Raw genomic sequence first — 23,874 nt, 5'->3', positions numbered from 1 at the left:
AATGATGGAAAAAAGTATACTAGATCTAAAAGTTGATGTTCTAAATTGGCGAAAGGCCAATTTTGACAGTATTAGGCAAGAACTTTCAAAAGCTGATTGGGGGCAGATTTTTGTAGGTAAAGGGACGGCTAAAAAATGGGAAGCCTTCAGAAATGAGAGAACGAGAGTCCCGAGACACTATATTCCTGTTAGGGTGAAAGGAAAGGCTGGTAGGTGTCGGGAATGCTGGATGATTAGAGAAATTGAGGTTTTGGTTAAGAAAAAGAATGAAGCATTATGTCAGGTATAGACAGGATAGATCAAGTGAATCCTTAGAGTATAAAGGCAGTAGGAGTATACTTAAGAGGGAAATCAGGAAGGCAAAAAGGTGACATGAGATAGCTTTGGCAAATAGAATTAAGGAGACTCCAAAGGGTTTATACAAATACATTAAGGACAAAAGGGTAACTAAGGAGAGAATAGGGTCCCTCAAAGATCAGCAAGGCAGCCTCTGTGTGGAGCCACAGAAAATGGGGGAGATAATAAACGAGTATTTTGCATCAGTATTTACTGTGGAAAAGGACGTGGAAGATATAGAATGTAGGGAAATAGAAAGTGACATCTTGAAAAATGTCCGTATTACAGAGGAGAAAGTGCTGGATGTCTTGAAACGTATAACGGTGAATAAGTCCCCAGGACCTGATCAGGTGTACCTGAAAACTCTGTGGGAAGCTAGGGAAGTGTTTGCTGGACCTCTAGCTGAGATATTTGTATCATCGATAATCACAGGTGAGATGCCGGAAGACTGGAGGTTGGATAATGTGGTGCCACTGTTTAAGAAGGGTGGTAAGGACAAGCCAGGGAACTATAGACCAGTGGGCCTGATGTCGGTGGTGGGCAACTTGTTGGAGGGAATCCTGAGGGACAGGATGCACATGTATTTGGAAAGGCAAGGACTGATTAGGGGTAGTCAACATGGCTTTGTGCGTGGGAAATCATGTCTCACAAACTTGATTGAGTTTATTGAAGAAGTAACAAAGAGGATTGATGAGGGCAAAGTGGTACTTGTGATCTATATAGACTTGAGTAAGGCGTTTGGCAAGGTTCCCCATGGGAGAGTGGTTAGCAAGGTTCGATCTCACGGAATACAGGGAGAACTAGCCATTTGGATATAGAACTGGCTCGAAGGTAGAAAACAGAGGGTGGTGTTGAAGGTTTGTTTTTCAGACTGGAGACCTGTGACCAGTGGAGTGCCACAAAGGTTGGTGCTGGGTCCACTACTTTTCATCATTTATATAAATGATTTGGATGCGAGCATAAGAAGTATAGTTAGTAAGTTGTCAGATGACACCAAAACTGGAGGTGTAGTGGACAGTGAAGAAGGTTACCTCGGATTACAACAGGATCTTGATCAGATGGGCCAATGGGCTGAGAAGTGGCAGATGAAGTTTAATTCAGATAAATACGAGGTGCTGCATTTTGGGAAAGCAAATCTTAGCAGGACTTATACACTTAATGGTAAGGTCCTAGGGAGTGTTGCTGAACAAAGAGGCCTTGGAGTGCAGGTTCATAGCTTCTTGAAAGTGGTGTCGCAGGTAGATAGGATAGTGAAGAAGGCGTTTGGTATGCTTTCCTTTATTGGTCAGAGTATTGAGTACAGGAGTTGGGAGGTCATGTTGCGGCTAAACAGGACATTGGTTAGGCCAGTGTTGGAATATTGTGTGCAATTCTGGTCTCCTTCCTATCGGAAAGGTGTTGTGAAACTTGAAAGGGTTCAGAAAAGATTTACAAGGATGTTGCCAGGGTAGGAGGATTTGAGCTACAGGGAGAGGCTGAACAGGCTGGGGCTGTTTTCCCTGGAGTGTCAGAGGCTGAGGGGTGACCTTATAGAAGTTTACACAATTATGAGGGGCATGGATAGGATAAATAGACAAAGTCTTTTCCCTGGGGTCGGGGAATCCAGAACTAGAGGGCATAGATTTAGAGGGAGAGGGGATAGATATAAAAGAGACGTACGGGGCAACGTTTTCACGCAGAGGGTGGTAAGTGTATGGAATGAGTTGTCAGAGGAAGCGGTGGAGGTTGTTACAATTGCAACAGTTAAGAGGCATTTGGATGGGTATATGAATAGGAAGGGTTTGGAGGGATATGGGCTGGGTGCTGGCAGGTGGGACTAGATTGGGTTGGGATATCTGGTCGGCATAGATGGGTTGGACCGAAGGGTCTGTGCATCTCTATGACTGTGTGTTTGAGATGACCAGAACCAGGGATCACAGTCTAAGGATATGGAGTATGCCATTTAGGACTGGGATGAAGAGAAATTTCTTCATCGTGGTGAGCCTGTGAAATTCTCTGCCTTAGAAAGTGATTGGGGCCATAATGTTGAATGTTTTGAAGAGGGAATAGGTTCTTGGGGCTGAAGGAACTAAAGACTATGGGGAGAATACAGAAGCAGGGTATGGACGATCAGCCATGTTCGTATTGAATTTCAGGGTAAGCTTAAAGGCTGAATGGTCTATTCCTGCTCCTATTTTCTGTTTCTGTGTAACTCAGATTAGCTTATTATTTCTGAGTCCACAGGTTATGTGACCCTCTCTGTCCTTTAAAACAATTAATACAATTTCTACCTCTTTCTGTAAGAGCATGGAACTTTCTCCTGCTGCAAACAGCCATTTTACTCAAAGGTTGAAATGAAGCACTGTGCCATGCGACTGAAAGAAATGGTTTACAATACTATCCCTCACTAAGGCTGTGCTCTGAAGCATTTTAAATTTGGCCGGCATAAGAATAAGCATATGCATATTGCTCATTTTGCCATGTTGTACCATACAACAGATTTTTCTTCTTTCTTTGCATTGCCTTTTTAAAACTTATCTGTGTGGTGGAGTTTTGCAAAGAGTGTCATATCCTAACTTCTGCAAGACATAATTTTGCTTTAGCTGACAATGTTGCTGACAATCCTCTTCTTACACTGGGACCAGAACTAGTAAGCTAAAAACATTGAAATTTGATGGATCTCTAGGTTTTCTTGTGAAATCGTTTGAAAACTTATTTTATGTAGTGTGATAGGTGAAGCGGTATAGATCTTTGCAGTGTCGTAACTACTGTTAATTATAGAATTAGTATTTAATAATTTGGTAGTATAGGTGGTGACTGTTGGACAGAATATTACATTATCTCTGATTGAAACTGCTAATGTTGCTTTTTACTTTAAGTGGAGCCTTTCACTTGTACAACTTTGAAATTCAACACAACCAGATTATGTAGTCGAGCCTTGGTGTTCCCTTTAACTCTGGCACTAACTTATACTTGGCCTCGATTTTTTTAAAAAAAACTCTCATTCTTGTTTGTTTTCAGATCCCTCCATGACTTCCCTTTCTTATCTCGTCATCTTCTCCAACCTCTCAAACCCCTTAGATATTTACACTCTTACGACATCTTGAATATCCTTAATTTTAATTGGTGGCAGTGTCGTCAGCTGCCTTGGCTCTAAGCTCTGGAGTTCCCATATGGTCCACCCTCCAATTCTTTACATTCCTCCCTTTGAGAGACTCCTTAAAAAAGAGAGAAATGTAGTAGTTCACAGATTTGAGATTAATCTTTGTTACAGGATTTTGGGGAAAAGGCAAATGAGTGTTTTGAATTGGCTGTCTCTTTCACAGAGTCTGCATGGATATGGTGAGACAAACGGCTGCCTTCCCTGATTTGGTTTTCCATAAAAATAAAATAATAGAAGTACAGTTACCTCCTCTGAAGAGAAAAGACTGATTTTGATGTGTCACCTTTATCCGGTGGAATGTTATACATCTATCAAATTATAACTTGTTTTTCTTCCTCACAAATGCTTACTTAACAACTGTTACATTGTTAGGCAATTCTTTTTTGTGATTTCTAACTTTGTGATGTTCCCTTTATCCCATCACACCTAAAATATTCTTGTTTAGACCTTTATTCATCAGTTATGACTTTGAGATTGACCTGGTGAGCATATATTTTTCTGGGCCCCATAAATGGTTCCAAACTGAAGTTAGGCCAGGCGTGTTTAGCAGTCCTGTTCATCAAAACATATCTTTGATGGAAAGCTAAAATTCCAACTTTGAGTCTTGCTGTTGTTATCTCTTACCACGTTGGTTATCAACATTTTAATCTCCTGTTCTTCTGTTGCCCAGTTTTATCCCTGGAAACAGATGATTTCCCCTCACCCACATACTGCAGCCATGTTTCTGCTTTCTAACTACAGCATTGGCTTGTGTAGATACTATGGTGATGGTACCATGATCATTTCAGAGTCCTGAGACCTTGATCCTACGCCAGCGGGAATGGGCGCCAAAATAAGCTGTACTGTTCCTTTTTATTACAGTCAATAGTGGGCTTTTGTCCCTTGGTGAAGATTGACAGGTATAAAGTACAATATTGGGAGGTTCCTGGTAATAAGGTAATGTTCTCGCACCAGTTTCTATGCTTAAGTAAACAAATTATTAGTATTCTGTTACAGGAGTAGACAGATTGTATTGTGAATTTTATTTTTAAGATGTGAGGCTAAATTAAGCTATCTAAAGGTCAGAATGAAATAATAATTGCATTAGAGAAATCTGATATTTAAACAGAATATTGTTATTTGCTATACAAACTTGTCTTGTTAACTACCTTCATGCCTATTTTGCCCATTTGTTCTCACTGGACTAGAGAAGTTTGGGAATGAGTTATCAGCAAAAGTCTTGGTGGATTGTCAGCTTGGTCTGTATGACGCAAGTGCCACACTGATGTGATTGACTTTTAGTCTGAAGTGGACTAGTGAGCTGCTCAGTTGTGACTAACACCATAAAGAATGGTGGCTGCAGAGCTTCAAGGAGGTGAGGACCATTTGTTTTCTGAGATAACTAAGAATGATTGAAAAATGCTGTCTTTGCTAATGACCCATTCTGCACACCCAGAGGTGAGTATCTGCTTCATCATCATCTCTTTTCTTTCTCTTTTCCAATTCAGCTCTTAGCTCTGGATTCTTCGTTAAAGTGCTAACTTTCCAGCCTTTATGCAGTTGACTTATCTAGAATTCTGCTGCCAATGGTAACTGCCACTTGGCCATTACTTCCTTCCTTGATCTACATCCCTTGTTTTCTTTTTTGTCTTGATCAAATGTCTCATTGGCTTCACACAATGCTAATTCTGTAGACTCCTCCCATGTTCTCCTGTTTGTTAACTCTACTTCTGAATTGCTTTTTTTAAAATCCATTCTTGAATAAGAGCCTAATATTGGAGTATTGCGTAGATCTCTATCCTTAAGGGAGGATGTAAATGTATTGTAAATGGTTCTGGGAAGTTTTACAAGAAAATCTTGGGCAGGCTAAGTTTTTGAAGCTGCTAAAGTTTAGAAGATGAACAGAAAACTGGCTGAAATATGACAGGAAGGATGTGGAGACAGTGTCTCATCCTGTGGGAAAATCCAGAACTACTGTTCAGAAATTCGGAATTGTCCATTAAAGGCAATAATGATTTGTTTTCTTCAGAAAGTGGTGTCTCTTTGGAACTCTTTCCTTGAAAGGCAGTGGAAGCAGAATCCTTGAAGATTTTTAAGCTAGAGGAACATAGCTTCTTAATAAGAAGGGGATGAAAAGTTACTGGGGTGGGGCTAGGGTGGGAATGGGAGGAGTAATCATATCCACTGTGATCTTATTGAATGTTGCGGTAGGCCGGAGGAACAGGATGGTTGGCTCGTTCTTCTCTCTCATATGTTTATACTCTTCATTCCTCCTCCTCCTACCCTTTGGTAGTTTTAGCTTTGCTTTCAAAATTTTTAAAGAATATCTTTATGAAAAGTATTTATCTTAACTAACCTTTCTGTCACTTAATTTTTCTTTATATATAGTGTTACATGTCTTTCTTTCTTCTCTCTTCACCCCCCCCCCCCAAAAAATAAAAGCCAAGAAATTACCTTAACGATCATTCATGTGCAATGGGGATGTGCTGATATTTAGATATCAAGGTTCTATACTTGAGAAGACTGACACGGCACATACTGTTGCCGGTCTGTTGACAGCAGTGCCTGCTTCCTACCAGTAACTTCATGTTTCTTGTTTCTCCAGCTGGTGTTGAAGAAATTTGCATTTTATTTGCTTGAGGATGACTATTGGACAGGACACCAGGGAGATCACCTTTGTTCTCTGGGATTGTTTACATCTGCTTGACCGGATGGATATGGCTAGTGTTGAATATCTCATCTGAAAGACAGCAGTCTGGCATTGTAATTTTGCTTTGCAGTGTCAAGCTGAATTGTGTTCTCATTGAGAGTGGTGCTTGAACCCACAACTTGGCTTCTCTGGACTTTCCTCTTCTAACCGGCAATTCTGATAGCCAGAATATGCACAGTTTTCAATTAACTGGACAACTGCAGTTTTTTTTTGTTTAACATTAGTACTGAGGGCTAACATTGCAGGATTGCTCAAGTAGTCCTAGAATATAAGGAAGCCTTAATGTTCAGACATTCAGTAACAGGTCTTGGGAGTTGGAGTTGGCTGTCACTACTTCTGCTCAGAAAGATAAACAAAAACAACGATACTTGCAACAACATTTCCTTTTCTCCAGCTCTTTCACAACAATGTTAATTTCTTTTGAAATGCTGATATTGGTTAGGCTGAAAGGATCTTTGAATAGTTTTTGTCTGTTTCTCATTTATTTTTGCAGTTGGAAACCAGTCCTCTGTCACTGAAATTCTCTGCTTTCCTTTTCCATCTGGTGTATAGATTGGCATCATCACTGTTTTGAAGATGAGCTTGACTTTAGAAGCACTGTTAATTTATTCAGTATGTTTATATCCCGCTGAGTGATTATAAGCCCAGCAACCTTTTGTATTGAAGGTTTCTGTAATCCCAGTTGCTGTGTTGCAGTGATTCTTGACACCGTCCTACTGATGTAGGTTATGTTACCTTCTCGGTCTTTTATTGGCCCCGTTCTTTCATTTTGTCTGCCACTGCCTAACCACCATCCCCAAAATGTACCTGCTCTGCTATCCCTACTAAGAGCTTTCACTGACCTGTTATGAGTGTTAAATACCAGAACAATTAGTTGTAAAGATTGGAAACTTTTGTGAACAGCAAACTTTAAAAGTACTTTGACTGTAAAGTACCTTGTTCATTTGAACCTTTTTTTGTTCTTTCGCTTTCTGGTAGTGAATTTCATGTCTGTGGACCTGTTGGCAGATAATTAATGAAAATGCCTGGGGTAAAATGGTTTATGTTTAGACAAAGTCAATGCAATTCCTTGTTTTGTGATACTAAGGTATTGTGTGACTGTTGTTTGGAGCACAAGAGTGCACATCTGGAAGGGGGGAAGGTGATGTCACACTGAATAATATGGCTTTGAAGTGTGGATCATGAGGTACTTCTTGACATTGAATAAAGTAGAGCATTGTTTGTATAGATCTGACCTTTAGCATTATTCCACTTGTTTCTCATTCTCTTTGCTCTCATCCTCTATTTTGTTCAAACCAACAAGTGATAGTTGTGGATTAAACTGTTGCAAGGGATGGCACGGTGGTTCAGTGGTTAGCACTGCAGCCTCACAGCGGCAGGGGCCCGGGTCCAATTCCAGCCTCCGGCCACTCTGTGTTTGTGTTTGTGCACATTCTCCCCGTGTCTGCGTGGGTTTCCTCCAGGTGCTCCGGTTTCCTCCCACAGTCCAAAGATGTGCAGGTCAAATGGATTGGCTATGCTAAATTGCCCATAGTGTTAAGTGCATTGATCAGAGGGAATTGGGTCTGGGTGGGTTGCTGTTCAGGAGGTCGGTGTGGACTTGTTGGGCCGAATGACCTGATTCCACACTGTACGGAACCTAATCTAAAAAAATACACTTCAGATTAATTTCCTCCCATGTTTACTCTTCTCCCATCCATTAAAATTCTTATTTATCTTCAAGTCATCTCCTCATCTCCAAATTGCGAACATTTAACAAATTTCTGTTCCTGTGTGTGGCTTATATAATACAGATGAATAAGTATGTTTGTTGAATAGATGAGTTGCATTTGTAAAATCTGAATTACCAAGAGCAGATCAGCAGGCACTGTCATGTTCCTAGCTCTAATGTTATGGCTTTTAAATGTTCCCCCATCTAAGTATAGATTGTGTTTTTCTTCCAACACTGCTGCTTAAGCTTTACTGAAATTTTAACCTCTCATTTGCCATGAATAGAGAGAGACGCAACAAGATTAACGATAAACCATTTAAGTATTGTGTTCTATACAATGGTCAGTGTGCCCTCTCAATAATTTCAGAAGGTGTAACAAATACTCTTAATTCAGATTTCCATTAGTAGGCAAGTTATAACATACAGTGTAGCACTGTAATCCTTAATCGAGAAATACTGGAGTAGATTTTTTCAGATGTAATTGAATTAACAACAGTTTAATGAAAATATAAGAAAGTTGAGATATTGAAATTCACTATTGTCATGCAAAGACAAAACATGTCCAAATCATAAAAATACTAGCTTGTGCTAAGCTGAATTGAAAACAAAATCTGAAGGCTTTTCTTCTTTAGGCTTTGAGTGAATTTGTTATTCTCGCCAGTGCTGTAACCTAGTTAAATCTCAGTTGTGGTTAGGTTGTCATCGAATAAGTTTAGCAGCAGCACCCATCAGATGGAAGTTGTACCTGACTGCCATTACTTTTAGGCAGTTACTAAATGGATGAATTTATAGCCTATTAGTTATGTTACTGCGCTAGCTCACAGGACTGTGTTATCATTTCCAAGGGTGATATCCTACCCAGATCAGAAAAGTACCTTTTGGGGGGGTTACACTGATCTTCTGATGTTACTATAGGAAGTTCAAAAAAAATCCCTGCAGAACCTAGATATCCAGAAGTAAAAGTTGGAAAATTGAATTTGATAAATTGAGAAAATGCCAGGGCTTGCTCTGTGAAAATAAGTAATTGCTGTTGGTTCACTCAACCTTCAGGGAAGGTAACTTGCTATTCTGGATCCCTGCTGCACATTTCTCCAGTTACATAACTGCTTAACTATTAACCCATGAGTAGGTTAGTAAGCCAACTAGTTTAAATATCATTTTAAAAAAAACCTGCTACAGAACCGAACTGCTGTGGCTTAGCATCACCACAAGAGCTGCAACAATTAAAGAGCTGCCACAATCTCTTTGTGATTAGAGATTGCAGTAAATGTTTAATAACCCACATCCTAACATCATCATTAAATATTCTACAGGCACTTTTATGTAGGAGTGCTATTGGGTCCCTGGGTGTGGTCTTGTGCATTTAAAATGAAGCTGAATGTAAGGCACTTGCTTAAGATTGACCTTAAGGTTGAAGAATTGTGAATAACCTATTTTCCTTGGAACTGACCTTCATAATTTCCGCAATTGAAATATCATTCTGGCTGTGTGGGACCCGCACTCTTGAAACTCCTGATACCAATATCGATCCTACTCAATATACAAACATCTCCTGTCTGCTATTTGAATAATGGAGAGCGCTGATAATGGTTTAAATTATTAATGCATTTGTACTGGCTGAGATTCTGTAGAGTTGCTGGAGGACTGACAGAGTTGAATTCTAGTTAATGTATTCTGGGCTGAATAAGACATTTCATGACCCTTATGATTATGCCTGTTGAATTCAATGTGGTGATCGACATGTCCTATAATTTGTTATCATGTCCTGATTGTGATGTTTTGTTGTACGAGTTATGGTAACCAGATGTCCTGGTCTGTCTTCAAATTTATGATGTTCTCCAAATTTGCTCAGATCACTTGGTCTTCATCATTACTGGCTTTTGCATGGGATCAATGTATTTTCTTTTCTCTCTCCCTTGAGTTGCTTCCACTTTACCCCGTGCCTCACATTTCATTTAGTATTAGTAAAGTAAAACCCATCTGCTGCTGTACCCTGGGAATTGGAACGTCTGCCACTTAAGTGGCTGTACCAACATGCTCCACATGTGCAGAAATCTTCCTTATTGGAGTCCAGAGGGGAATCAACTGGGTGACAACAAAAGTTTGGCAGTGGTGTCACTTAGTTAGTCTGATGGTACCCATTGACAAATTAGCAATAAATGTGAGCAAGGTGACTGGCAAGCTTAGTTGACTATTAACCCATGACTAGGTGAGCAGTCAAAATTCTAATCTGTTGGTACTGAGGTTACATTGTTGATTGTGTATTTCTCTGATTGTGTTTCTATGTGCAATTAAGCCATCCTTGAGATATGTTCATAAGTTTCAAACTTCTGGCTGAAATTTGTTTTGTTGGAGCACACCTTGTGTAAATTAAAATAAATGAAAGTTTTCAATGTTCCTGAGATTTTCTTGGTAATGCTATTTATGTTGTTGTAAGGTGCAAGACCTCCTGCCCAATCAAACAAAGCACACCGCCAGAAAATTGTATTAAGGTTAAGAATATTTATGGAGCAATTCAATTACCTTTTACTTTTTATGTTGTCATTTTCTCAGCAAAGAATCAGCCTTTTGACATCCATAACTGTTCATCTCTAGAATCAAGTAAAAATAAATAATTCTAATTATGTTCTGTTACTGCTGAGATTACATATTTGACTAGCTGTTGACTTTAAGTTGCTATAGTGGATGCAAGATAATTAGATAAAAGCATGTTGTAGGTAGTATGTTTGCATAGATAGAGAATCGATGAGTTAATAGATCGAATAGAAGATAGAAAGTTGGGATAAAGGAGGTACTTTCAAGGTGGTAACTTGTTACTAGTGAAGTATCATAGAAATCAATGTTGAGACCACAATTACTTCCAATAAATATTAATGACTTAGATGAGAAAAGTGAATGTATTATAGCCACATTTCCAATTTGTGCAAAAATAGGTCGGAAGGCAAGTGGTGAGAATGGTGCACTGCTGAGGAATATAGACGAATTAAACAAATAGACAAAATCTTGGCAGATGGTTAGTAGTGTGGGAAAATGTGATGTTATGCATTTTTGGCAGGAATAGAGCTGAATGTTAATTCAATGGGGAAAGACAGCAGAAAGCTACAGCAGAGTTATTTAGTGGTCCTTCGGTATGATAAAACGCTGGCTACAAGTGCAGTCGGTAATGGGGAAGGCAAATGGAATATTGTGCGTTTTATTTCAAAGGGAATGGAAAATCAAAATTGGGACATCTTGCTAAAAGTATATAAGAAGAGTTTGAGTACTTCGAGCCTGTACTCATTGGAGTTCAGAAAAATGAGAGACAACCGTATTGAAATATGCAAGATTCTTATGAAATTTGACAGGTAGAACAGTTGTTTTCCCATTGTGGGAAAGTCTAGGCCGAGGGGGCACTTTCTCAGAATAAGACTGAGATGAGGAATTTTATACCACGGAGGGGTGTTAATACTAGGTCATTAAGTATATTCAAGGCTGAGATAAACAGATTTTCAATCAGCATTGGATTTGAGGATTATGGGGAAATGGCAGGAAAATGGAGACATGATCTCATTGAATGATGGAGCAGACTCTACATCTGCTCCTGGATCTTATGGTCTTAATAGCAGGTATACTGTTCCAGCAGTTATTTATAATCCACAAGATGAAGATACCCTCTATCTAGTCTGAGACTTCCATCTTTTAATTGTTATTATAATGCATAATGACAATTGATTATGAAGATACCTTATGTACATTGCTTTGTCATATGTTGATTCAGATTTCAAGTAAGTAAAAACCTTTCTGTTAATATTGGAGGACATGATCAGAAATCAAGTCACTCTGTGGCACTTTTATACATGCACACAAACACTTTCTAATGCCCAACTTTGATCAGCAGAAATCTTAGCAATTCAATTAATCAATTTCCTAGCCAATGAAAAGCATTTAAGCTGAGGGGAAAAGATCTGGCTGATTAGAGTCAGAGTTATAGAGATGTTCAGCACAAAATTAAATACGTTTAGAAAAGGTTACTGACAGGCAAGTGTATTTATTTCAGGCATTCATTTTCAAAGTTACTATGTAATGAACATTTTCATAAAGCTCCACATAAGGAATCAGGAAATGGCATTGGTCAGGATTTCATCTGCACCTTTAGATCAAAGACATCGACCCAATTTTGACTTTTTCCAACCCTAATGCAATTAGAGTCTCTTATAAAGCAAATTGTTAGTCCGTACGAACACAAGATATAGGAGCAGAATTAGGCTGTTCAGTCCATTGAGTCTGCTCCTCCATTTGATCATATGCTTCTCAATCCTGTTCTCCTGTTTTCGCCTGTATCCCTTGATCTCCATACAGATCTGGAGGCTATCGGTGTTTTTCTTAAATACACTCAATGACTTGTTCTGCACCGCTTTCTGAGGCAGCGAATTCCACAAATTCACTACTCTGACTGGAGAAATTCCTCCTCATTTCAGTTCTAAAATGTCATCCCTGCACTCTGAGGCTGTGAACTTTGGTCTTAGTATATTCTACTAGTAAACACTTGTCTCCGTGTCTACTCTCTCCAGAATTCTGTAATGTTCAGTGAGATTCAACCCCTTTCTCCCCCCCCCCCCCCCCCCCCCCCCCCCCCCCCCCATCCTTCTAAACTCCATTGAGGACAGACTGAGTCCTCAACTGCTCCTCCTGTGACAAGCCATTCACCTCCAAGTTCAGTCTTGTAAACCCCTTCTGGACCCCATCCAATGCTAGTCCATTCCCCCTTGGATATGGGGCCCAATACTGCTTACAATATTCCCATTGTTGCCTGACCAGAGCCTTACACAGCCTCAGCAGTACATCCATACTGTTGTATTCTAAACCTCTTGATATGAATGCTAACATCGCTTTTGCCTTCCTAACTACCAAATGAACCTTCTCTTAATCTTAAGAGAATCCTGAACTCGGACTCCCAAGTCCCTTTTGTCCTTCAGATTTCTGAAGTTTTTCCCAGTTTAGAAAACAGTCTACGTCTCTTCTTCCTACCAAAGTACTTAACCTCACTTTGCCACATTGTATTCTAACTGCTGCTACTTTGCCCATTGTCTAAGCCTTTCCAAGTCCTTATGCAGCCTTCCTGCTTCCTCAATGATATGTGACCCTCTCCAATCTTTGTGTCATCTGCAAACTTACCAACAATGCACTCAGTTCCATCACCCAGATCATTAATATATAACTTGAATAGTTATGGCCACAACACTGACCCCTGAGGAACTCCACTAGTCGCTGGCTGCCATCCTGAAAATGATCCCATTATCCTTACTCTGTGCCTTCTGCCAGTCAGCCAATTCTCTATCCTTGACATGTAGGTGGATTGGCCATGCTAAATTGTCTGTAGCATCTAAGTATATACAGCCTAAATGGACTAGCCATGGTAAACGTGGGCTTACAGGGATAGGGAGGGAGCACAGATTTGGTGGGATGTTCTTCAGAGGGTTGGTGCAGACTTGATGGTCGAGCAGCTTCTTTTCGCACTGTACCAATTCTATGATTACTATTGTGATTGCATTTCTATGATTACCTTGCTCCTAATGCCATTGTCTCTTATCTTAGTTAGCAGCCTTCTGTGTAGCACCTTGTCAAATGCCTTCTGGAAATCCAAATAGTTCAGGTTAGCTGGCTGTCCTTTGTCTAACTTGCTTGTTACCTCCTCAAAGAATTCTAGCAGATTTGTCAGGCATGACCTCCCCTTGACAAAGCTGTGTTGACTCAACCCTACTTTACTATGCACTTCCAAGTATTCTGCAATCTCATCCTGAATAATGGATGTAAAATCCCACCGATGACTGAGGTCAGACTAACTGGCCTGTAATTTCCTGTCTTCTGCCTCCTACCCCTTTAAACAGGATGCTACATTAGCCATTTTGCAATCCTCTGGGTCCCTCCCTAGCTCCAGCGATTCCTAAAAGAACTCCCACCAATTTCTCCACAATCTCCTCAGCTATTTTCTTCAGAACACTAGTATGTAGTCTATCTGGTCTGGGTGTTTTTTTTTTCCCCACCTTCATTCCTTTCAGCTTCCTCAGCACCTTCTCCTTAGTGATGGCCGCTATACTCACTTCTGCTCCCTGACTGTTGATGATCTGGTATGCTACTGGTATTTTTCACCATGAAGAATGGTGCAGTGTACCTGTTCAGTTCCTTTGCCATTTCTTTATTCCCCCTCATGACTTCTCTAGCCTCATTTTTAAGTGGTTCGGTGTCCACCTTCCTCTTAGCTTTAATATATCTCAAAAAAAGATCCTCCTATCTTTGCATGACACTATCCCTGACGAAAGAGATGTGTTGCAGAGTATTGAGTTTTCTTTAGAGGCCACACACACTCCTGTGGGTTTGCAAAGGGAATTAGTAATTGGGTGTCTTAATAGTGTCACCAACCTTCAGATGAGTGGTGAAGGCATGGTGGTACTGTGGCTGGACTAGTAATCTGAAAACCCCAGGTTTAAATCACACTGCAGGAATATAATTTGAATTCTGGAATTAAAAGTCCAATGATGACCGTGAAACTGTTGTTGATTGTCATAAAAGCATAGTTGGTTTGATAATGTCCTTTTTATGGGAGGAATCTTGCTGCCTTTACCTAGTCTGACGTACATGTTGACTGTAAACTGCACTCTGAAGTGGCCCAGCAAGCCATTCAGTGATATTCAAGGGCAAATAGGGATCAGCAACAAATGCTGACACAGGCAGCAACACCCTCGTTCCATTAATGAAAAAAATACTATGGGAGATGTCACCACATGACCTCCTAGCTTCATTTGTTTCTTGGCTGGAATCTTGCTTTTCAGCCTTCTGCTTGTCAACTTTGAATTCTAGCATCTGCAGTTTTTTTTTGTCTCACCAGTTTCTGTCAGCGTCTGTGAAGTTTGCATTTCAAATCAGTGATCCGTCAGGACTAGAAGCAGCTCGGAAAAGGTGTTATTTACGTTGATAATAGGGTGGGTAGGTCAGATAGGTGGAGATGGAGTCCTGAAGTGGCAGGATTGGGGGGGGAGGGTGGGGAGGGTGAGGGTGAGGAGGGTGGGGATGCCGCTGGTGGTGGGGAAGGAAGGCAAAGAGACTGTAAGGCAGGGGAGAAGCAAACCTAGGTAGGTGATCATGGGATCAACATGTAGTTAAAGGTATGGTGGTTCTGGTGGAAGCACACCATTTCATGACAGGATTTTGGGGGTAAGTAATAAACAAGGAAAGAGCTATTCATGCTCTGAAATTGATGTTGAGTCCTGAAGCTCTAAGGTACCTAAAGATGAGTTGTTGTTTCTCCCTTCACTGGAACATGCTGGAGGACAGGATTACTGACATGGCTTCTAGCTGCTTCTAGTTCTGAAGAAAGGTCATTGGACTTGAATTGTTAACTCAGTTTTTCCCTCCATAGATGCTGCCAGTCCTGCTGAGTTTCTTCAGCCTTTTCTGTGTTTGTTTCAGATCTGGCGTTTCAGCATGTGGAGTTCTTTTAAGCTCTTATTTGATAACACATTCATTAGTCAGCTAAAAGTTTTTGTGCTCACTCCTGGAGTGGAACCTGAATGCGCAAGCCTCTGGTCTAGTGGCAAGTGTGACTCTCACCACCTCAAATCGTGTTTAATTTGGCAGCTATCGGTTTATGAAGCAGTTGTCATTGTCCTGAGTTTGAAATAGACTTCTGTCCCAATCATTGATCTATTGTTGGTTTTCTCAAATTATCGTTGAATTTTGGAAGAGAAGCTTTAGATTCTAAAATATTTCAAACTTTTTTTAAAACTAGAGTGATGATGCATGTTTGAGCTTTTGTTTCAAACTGAGGGAATGTGAGTTTAGAAAAGAGTTTAGAATTCAAGTACTTGAATCTTGAGCATCTTTCTCCACTTCACGTTCTTCCCATGTGTTCATTTTAAAAATACATGTTCTGCTCCAAATGTCCATGTTTGTGAAGACTGCTAGTTTGTTGATGGCCAGAAGATTTGATCAGTATTTTTTCCCTCACCTTTTACTGTCTGCTCCTTTTGATCTGTTCACTCCTCAGTATTTGCCCCAGCCTATTCAATCTTTTCCAGTGGGTGAAACCCCTTAGTTCTGTTATTGGTCTTAGCTTATCCCTCAGTCAATGTAACAAAAACACATTTTCTGATCATTTACGTTATTGTTTGTGCAAGTCTGCTGAATGCAAATTAGCTGCTGCTTTTCTACATTACAGCAGTGGCTATACTCAAAACGTGCTTTAGCTGTATTACTGTACAGGTCTGGTTCCTGACTGAAATTTTGCTTGATATATCGTAGTATTTGTTTTGGTTTTAATGAAGTAGCCTCTTACTGAAAACATAAGCACACAAAGTCGCAGATTTGGTTTTCCTGACAATAGGAAATGTAGATAAAATGGACTAAACCCAAACTATTTACACAATATGAGTTTAGAGATTTTGAAGCAAATGGTAAGGTAAATCCCATTAATTCCAAACCACTCTTCTATCATATCCAAGATCACCCCAGTACAGTGCTCACCAGAGAAAAATCCCATTCTCTAACACCGCGATAGATTAGATTTAAATTGTAATTTCAACACCCAGCCGGGAAAGCCTGAAAGCCTTTTCCTAGTGCTTTCTTACATCTGAATTGAAATAACCCATCTTCAAATAACCTTGTCAAGGTTTTAGTCAAACACTCCTGGTCTAGAGCTAGTACTAAACTCCTTGTTCTAAAGTAACTTAATTTTGCTATCTTCCTTTACTTTGGGAGTACTGCTTTTATACATTTATCTTCACCCAAAACCTTTCCAAGACTTGGCCAAAACAAACCTTTAAAACTGAACATTATTTTCAGCTATGGGTGTTTTCCTTGAGCTTTGAAGAAAACATGTCCAGAAATTTCTAACAGAAACCATCATGTTTACTCGGTCATAAACTCTCCTAATGTACCTCTGTATCAAGCAACCACTTCGGTTGCAATTTAATCATTAAACTGTTCAGGTACACAGGAAAACCCACATTTCACTAATTCAAAATTGAAACGGCTGAAGTTAACATTAAATATAATGGTGTATGTTAATCTCTCATGCTACACCACAATTAAAATTAAGTGCATATTGGATTTGAACTCCTTGTACCTACATAAACACTTGCTTTTTTTAACTGAGAAGTAAGTCTTGGAGAAATGAAACCGCAGCTGATCATTGAAATTTTATAAATTTCCAACGTAAGTATGGACTTTGGACTGTAAAATAAATATTCAGACTGTTGATTACTTTTAACATGCTCACAAACAATGTCTTTTTGTTAATATGGCTGAAACATTTGAGGGTGTGTTTGTGGTTTTAATAGTCTTTTTGTCTGGAGCAAAATTAGATATTTTAAAGGTTTTCTTTCCTCATTTTAGATGCATTTCACTAGCTTGTTTCTAATTGCTAGGCAAGCTGCTTAAAATCAATCAGAATCTAACATATCCAGTATTTATGTACTGGTTTCATTTCAAGACTGGACTATTGTGGATCACAGTGATTCTTCAGAAGATCCTCTTACTGAATCTCTGAATGAGACAGCTTCCCCTAATGGAGGACTAGGTGGTGCAAGAGCATTCTGTTACTTTGCAATGGAACTTGTGATTCGTTCATGAGAATACTTGTTCTGCTTGTGGTAGAAGACTGTAGACCCCTTTTGAAGGGCAGGAGTAAATATTCTCGGGTTGGTGATGAAGGCATGCTCTTCTGGATGTTGAAGAAGATTTGGTCTCTTCTAACTTTCTGTATAGTCCAGATGAATGGGATGCTGGGTGGATTAAGGGGAAAAAAAAGTTATTCTGCTACTTGGATATTTACCCCACACCCCAACAATCCAGTTGAAATCCTAACTTTCTCCACTTCTCTCTCTCATTCCAGTAAATAGACTCAGCAGTGGTGGTGAGACTGGTGGATTTGCATCTTGCTTTCCTCTCTCTCTCTGACAAATGGAATCTCCAGTCGTTATACTAAAACGTTAGTGATTGCAACAGTCAGATGCCATGGAGAAGAAACGGAGAAAGAAATGAAAGCCTTCTGAGCTGGGTTGTACTATCAACAACTGCTTAAAAATGGAAACAAAAGTGATTTATTTTGCAAGCATCTCTTTCAAATTGAACACCAGTAAGCTAATCTTTTCGGTGAGGAAAATGAACTGATCTGTGAGACAACACAAAACGGATTGGATTTCTGGATCTTTGGAAACATTTAATGATTTTGTGACCATGCGATTTGAGAGTGGCTGGCTGCTGCTGGTAGTGATTGTTGTATTGTGCAATGGAGGGCGACTTGGTACAGAATTGCGAAACAAGATTTGTCCAAATTGTACCCATCTGGCTCTGAAGTTAGAATACACTTCCAGAGCTGTTGAACATGGTAAGTAATAAAAGTTTCAATTAAAATGACATGCTTTTCATAGAACATTAGTTTGAAATGTCTTGCAATTGTTTTTTAACACATTTGATAAGACCATAAGATATAGGAGCAGAAGTAAGACTATTCGGCCCATCGAGTCCACTCCGCCATTCAATCATGGCTGATGAGCATTTCAACTCCACTTACCCGCATTCTCCCCGTAGCCCTTAATTCCTTGAGACATCAAGAATTTATCAATTTCTGCCTTGAAGACATTTAGCGTCCCAGCCTCCACTGCACTCTGTGGCAATGAATTCCACAGGCTCACCACTCTCTGGCTGAAGAAATGTCTCCGCATTTCTGTTCTGAATTTACCCCCTCTAATTCTAAGGCTGTGTCCACGAGTCCTAGTCTCCTCACCTAACGGATACAATTTCCTAGCGGCCACCCTCTCCAAGCCATGTATTATCTTGTAAGTTTCTATTAGATCTCCCCTTAATCTTCTAAACTCCAATGAATACAATCCCAGGATCCTCAGCCGTTCCTCATATGTTAGACCTACCATTCCAGGGATCATCCGTGTGAATCTCCGCTGGACACGCTCCAGTGCCAGTATGTCCTTCCTGAGGTGTGGGGACCAAAACTGGACACAGTACTCCAAATGGGGCCTAACCAGAGCTTTATAAAGTCTCAGTAGCACAATGGTGCTTTTATATTCGAACCCTCTTGAGATAAATGACAACATTGCATTCGCTTTCTTAATCACAGACTCAACCTGCATGTTTACCTTTAGAGAATCCTCGACTAGCACTCCCAGATCCCTCTGTACTTTGGCTTTACGAATTTTCTCACTGTTTAGAAAGTAGTCCATGCTTCTATTCTTTTGTCCAAAGTGCAAGACCTCACGTTTGCTCACATTGAATTCCATCAGCCATTTCCTGGACCACTCCTCCAAACTGTCTAGTTCCTTCTGCAGCCTCCCCACTTCCTCAGTACTACCTGCCTGTCCACCTAACTTTGTATCATCAGCAAACTTCGCTAGAATGCCCCCAGTCCCTTCATCCAGATCATTAATATATAATGTGAACAGCTGCGGCCCCAACACTGAACCCTGCGGGACACCGCTTGTCACCAGCTGCCATTCCGAGAAAGAACCTTTTATCCCAACTCTCTGCCTTCTGTCAGACAGCCAATCCTCAATCCATACTAGTAGCTCACCTCGAACACCATGGGCCCTCACCTTGCTCAGCAGCCTCCCGTGTGGTACCTTATCAAAGGCCTTTTGGAAATCTAGGTAGACCACATCCACTGGGTTTCCCCGGTCTAACCGACTTGTCACTTCTTCAAAGAACTCCAACAGGTTTGTCATGCACGACCTCCCCTTACTAAATCCATGTTGACTTGTTCTAATCCGACCCTGCTCTTCCAAGAATTTAGAAACCTCATCCTTAATGATGGATTCTAGAATTTTACCAACAACCGAGGTTAGGCTAATTGGCCTATAATTTTCCATCTTTTGTCTTAATCCTTTCTTGAACAAGGGGGTTACAACAGCGATCTTCCAATCATCCGGGGCTTTCCCTGACTCCAGTGACTTTTGAAAGATCTCAACCAACGCCTCCGCTATTTCCTCAGCCACCTCCCTCAGAACTCTAGGATGTAACCCATCAGGCCAGGAGATTTATCAATTTTAAGACCTTTTAGCTTTTCTAGCACTTTCTCTTTTGTAATGGCAACCATACTCAACTCAGCCCCCTGACTCCCTTTAATTGTTGGAATATTACTCATGTCTTCCACTGTGAAGACTGACGCAAAGTACTTATTAAGTTCTCCTGCTATTTCCTTATCTCCCATCACTAGGCTTCCAGCATCAGTTTGAAGTGGCCCAATGTCTACTTTTGCCTGTCGTTTGTTTCTTATGTATTGAAAGAAACGTTTACTATCATTTCTAATATTACTGGCTAGCCTACCTTCATATTTGATCCTCTCCTTCCTTATTTCTCTCTTTGTTATCCTCTGTTTGTTTTTGTAGCCTTCCCAATCTTCTGATTTCCCAGTGCTCTTGGCCACTTTATAGACTCTCTCTTTTTCTTTCATAGATTTCCTGACATCCTTTGTCAGCCATGGCTGTCTAATCCCTCCCCGGATAATGTTTCTTTTCTTGGGGATGAACCTCTGTACAGTGTCCTCAATTTTACCCACAAACTCCTGCCATTTTTGCTCTACTGTCTTCCCTGCTAGGCTCTGCTTCCAGTCTATTTTCGTCAGTTCCTCTCTTATGCCCTCATAATTACCTTTATTTAACTGTAACACTATTATATCCGATTTTGCCTTCTCTCTTTCAAACTGCATACTGAACTCTACCATATTATGGTCGCTGCTTCCTAAGTGTTCCCTTACTTTAAGATTTTCTATAAAGTCTGGTTCATTACATAGCACTGGGTCCAGAATAGCTTGCTCCCTTGTGGGCTCCATGACAAGCTGTTCCAAAAAGCCATCCTGTAAGCATTCCATGAACTCCCTTTCTTTGGATCCACTGGCAACATTATTTACCCAGTCCACCTGCATATTGAAGTCTCCCATGATCACCGTGACCTTGCCTTTCTGACGTGCCTTCTCTATTTCCCGGTACATGTTGCACCCCTGGTCCTGACCACTGTTAGGAGGTCTGTACATAACTCCCACTATGGTTTTTTTGCCTTTGTGGTTCCTCAATTCCACCCACACAGACTCCACATCATCCGACGCTGTGTCATTCAGTGCCATAGATTTAATTTTGTTCTTAACTAGCAAGGCAACCTCGGCCCACCTCCCTGTTGAAAACCCTTGGATGTTTAACTGCCAGTCCTGACCCCCCTGTAACCACGTCTCTGTGATGCCTACTACATCATAATCATTCACGATCTGTGCCATTAGTTCGTCTGCTTTGTTATGAATGCTACGAGCATTTAGGTAAAGTGCCTTAATGCTAATTTTCTTATCATTAGAGATATTGGAAGTCATAAGATGTCCTAAGTTATCCTTCCTTTTTGCTGCATTCCCAGTCTGTCTCAAGTTTAAATCTGCCTGTACATATGCTATCCTGCCGCTTATCTTTCCATTTAATTCCATACTCCCTGTCGCTTTCACTTTCCCTTCCCCCCCCTCCAACTCAGAAGTTTAAAGTCCTACTGACCACCCTATTTATCCTCTTCTCTAGAACATTGGTACCTGATCGGTTCAGGTGGAGACCGTCCCAATGGTACAGATCCCCCTGGTTCCAAAACTGATGCCAATGCCCCATGAAGTGGAATCCCTCTTTCCCACACCAATCCCTTAGCCACGTGTTTACTTCCCTAATTTTCTTATCCCTATGCCAATTGGCACGTGGCTCGGGCAGTAATCCGGAGATTATGACCCTTGAGGACCTGTACTTCAATTTCTTTCCTAGTGCTCGATACTCCCCAAACAGGTCCTCCACCCTAGCTTTGCCTGTGTTGTTAGTCCCAACGTGGACCACAACAACTGGATCCTCCCCCTCCCGCACCAATATCCTTTCAAGCCGGTCAGAGATGTCCCGAACCCTGGTACCGGGTAGGCAACACACCATGCGAGACTCCCGATCCAGCTTGCAAAGGATACTATCTGTCCCCAATTATAGAATCCCCTATAACAACTACTTGTCTTTTTTCTCCCTCCTTTTGAATGGCCTTCTGCACCATGGTGCCGTGGTCAGCTGGCTCATCCTGTCCAGAGCCCTTTTCCTCATCTGTACAGGGAGCAAGAATCTCATACCTGTTGGACAAGGTCAAGGGCTGAGGCTCCTGCACTCCTGAACTCAGGTTCCCCCTACCTGCCTCACTTACAGTCACACTCTGATGTCCCTGATCGCTAACTGGATGTGAATTACTTAATCTCCCAGGTGTGACTGCCTCCTGAAACAAAGTGTCCAGGTAACTCTCCCCCTCCCGGATGCGCCGCAGTGTTTGAAACTCAGATTCCAGATCATCAACTCTGATCCGGAGTTCTTCCAGCAACCAACACTTGCTGCAGATGTGGTCACTGCCATTCACAATGGGATCAGTCAGCTCCCACATAATTAAAGCTTGCGGTATTGTGTAATAATGGCAGTAGATTTTCAGCATTTGCTATCAACACTTCAATGAAATGGGCAGCGATATGTGGAATGTACACATTGCATTTGAACATGGATATCCAGAAGTTGCAGGCAATGGCATCCTGGTGAAGATCCAGTCTGCAATCACTTTGAAATCATTGAACTGACAAGAACTTGTCATTTGACATCATTGGTCCTATTACATAACCCTCTGTAAAAAGCCTTTTTAATTCTGGATTAAACCTGAGCCTCTGACTCTGGAGAATTAACTGTATACATTTATGCAATGCCAAGTTTTTCCCATTCTCACAATTTTAATTTTAATTGTGATCCCTGAGCTTCAAATGCGTGTGCCCTAACCATTTGTTTTGCTCTCCATTTTGTACTTTTAAGGAAGATAAATGCATTATACCTCCTGGTTTGCAATCTGAGAATACATTGACACACAAGCTGTTTAGCGTGCTAGGTGTCATCATGAAACTGGATGCCTGGAGACCTCCATGATTTGACACCAGATTCAATAACTGCAAAATTTCAAGTCGATATGAAAATTAAGTGGATGATTTAGATTTAGTTGTTCATTCACAGCACAAGCAGTGGTCCCTTTCAGAATGTCTGTGAAGAGACTACATAGTGCCAGAAACTGGCTGTGGTCAGTAAGGAAACAGCTTGTAGCTGTGACAAGGGCTAATTATGTCACTCCTTCTTCTCATCTGTCTGCGTTCAGCTGGCACAATTGACCACGTCATCCTATTCCTTGATTTGTTTAGCTAGTTTGCAGTCTGCTTTCAGCATTCCATTTTTCTATATGTAATTGCACACAATAATCACCTGACAATGCATTCTTCTTCTCTTGCTCCTATACAGTTGTATCTGATGTTCCCCAAAAATCAATCTTTAGCCCCTTTATTTATTATTTACATGTTGCCCTCTTTAAGTGTCAGATTTCACCTATACGCTTATTCTTCCATCAATGCTAGATTGTCAAACAATTTCTCTACTTTGATTTCACTGCGGCCCTATACAACTGCAGTAGGACTTTCACTCTTCCTCATCATTGGATTCTTCAATACCTTCCAGATAGTTTTTATTGAAAGCTGTCACACACCATTTGCTTTTCTAATTATTTGTTTGATTTTTACCTGTGCAAAATATTTCTGTGGTATACAAAGACACCCAGCTCCTTTTGAGTATCAGCATCTCCCAGGATTTTAGAAGATATTCTGCTTTGTTGTTTTTCCTTCCAATGTGGAAGTGTATAACTTCCCCATATTTATTCCATCAGTAAGATTCTCATCCACTCCTTCAACCTCTGTGTTTGTTTTTACTCCATTCATCTTCCTAATTTTTTTGTCTTGTCATTGTGGATTTGTTGGGCCAAACAAGTTTCCATACTGTAGGGAATCTAATCTCATCTAATTTGGAATCTAATCATTGTGTGGTACTTTGTTGAGTTTTTTTTGAAAAGTCCAAGTGTGCACTGGTTCACTGTCTTATCCACCTTACGAGTTTCACCCTGACATCAGATTTTTCAAGCGCTATATCCCTACAGTGTGGA

The 23,874-nt window shown here is 40.6% G+C and overlaps 1 protein-coding gene across 2 annotated transcripts in view; it reads left to right on the top strand.

Moving 5' to 3' along the window:
- mbtps1 (membrane-bound transcription factor peptidase, site 1) overlaps positions 1 to 23,874 on the top strand; it is a 142,895-nt gene that overhangs the window by 12,742 nt on the left and 106,279 nt on the right. For both annotated transcript variants that reach the window (XM_043707204.2, XM_043707203.2), the window contains exon 2: positions 17,747 to 18,241. In XM_043707204.2, the coding sequence (XP_043563139.1) occupies positions 18,091 to 18,241 (151 nt within the window). In that variant the 5' untranslated portion in view covers positions 17,747 to 18,090. The remainder of the gene's footprint in view (positions 1 to 17,746; positions 18,242 to 23,874) is intronic.

Source organism: Chiloscyllium plagiosum, unplaced genomic scaffold (assembly GCF_037043375.1).
Source record: "Chiloscyllium plagiosum isolate Xiang-an unplaced genomic scaffold, Cpla_swu_hap1 HiC_scaffold_17, whole genome shotgun sequence".
NCBI lineage: Eukaryota > Metazoa > Chordata > Chondrichthyes > Orectolobiformes > Hemiscylliidae > Chiloscyllium > Chiloscyllium plagiosum.
The sequence above is the reverse complement of the archived record's forward strand: the minus strand, read 5'-3'. Positions and strand labels throughout refer to the sequence as shown.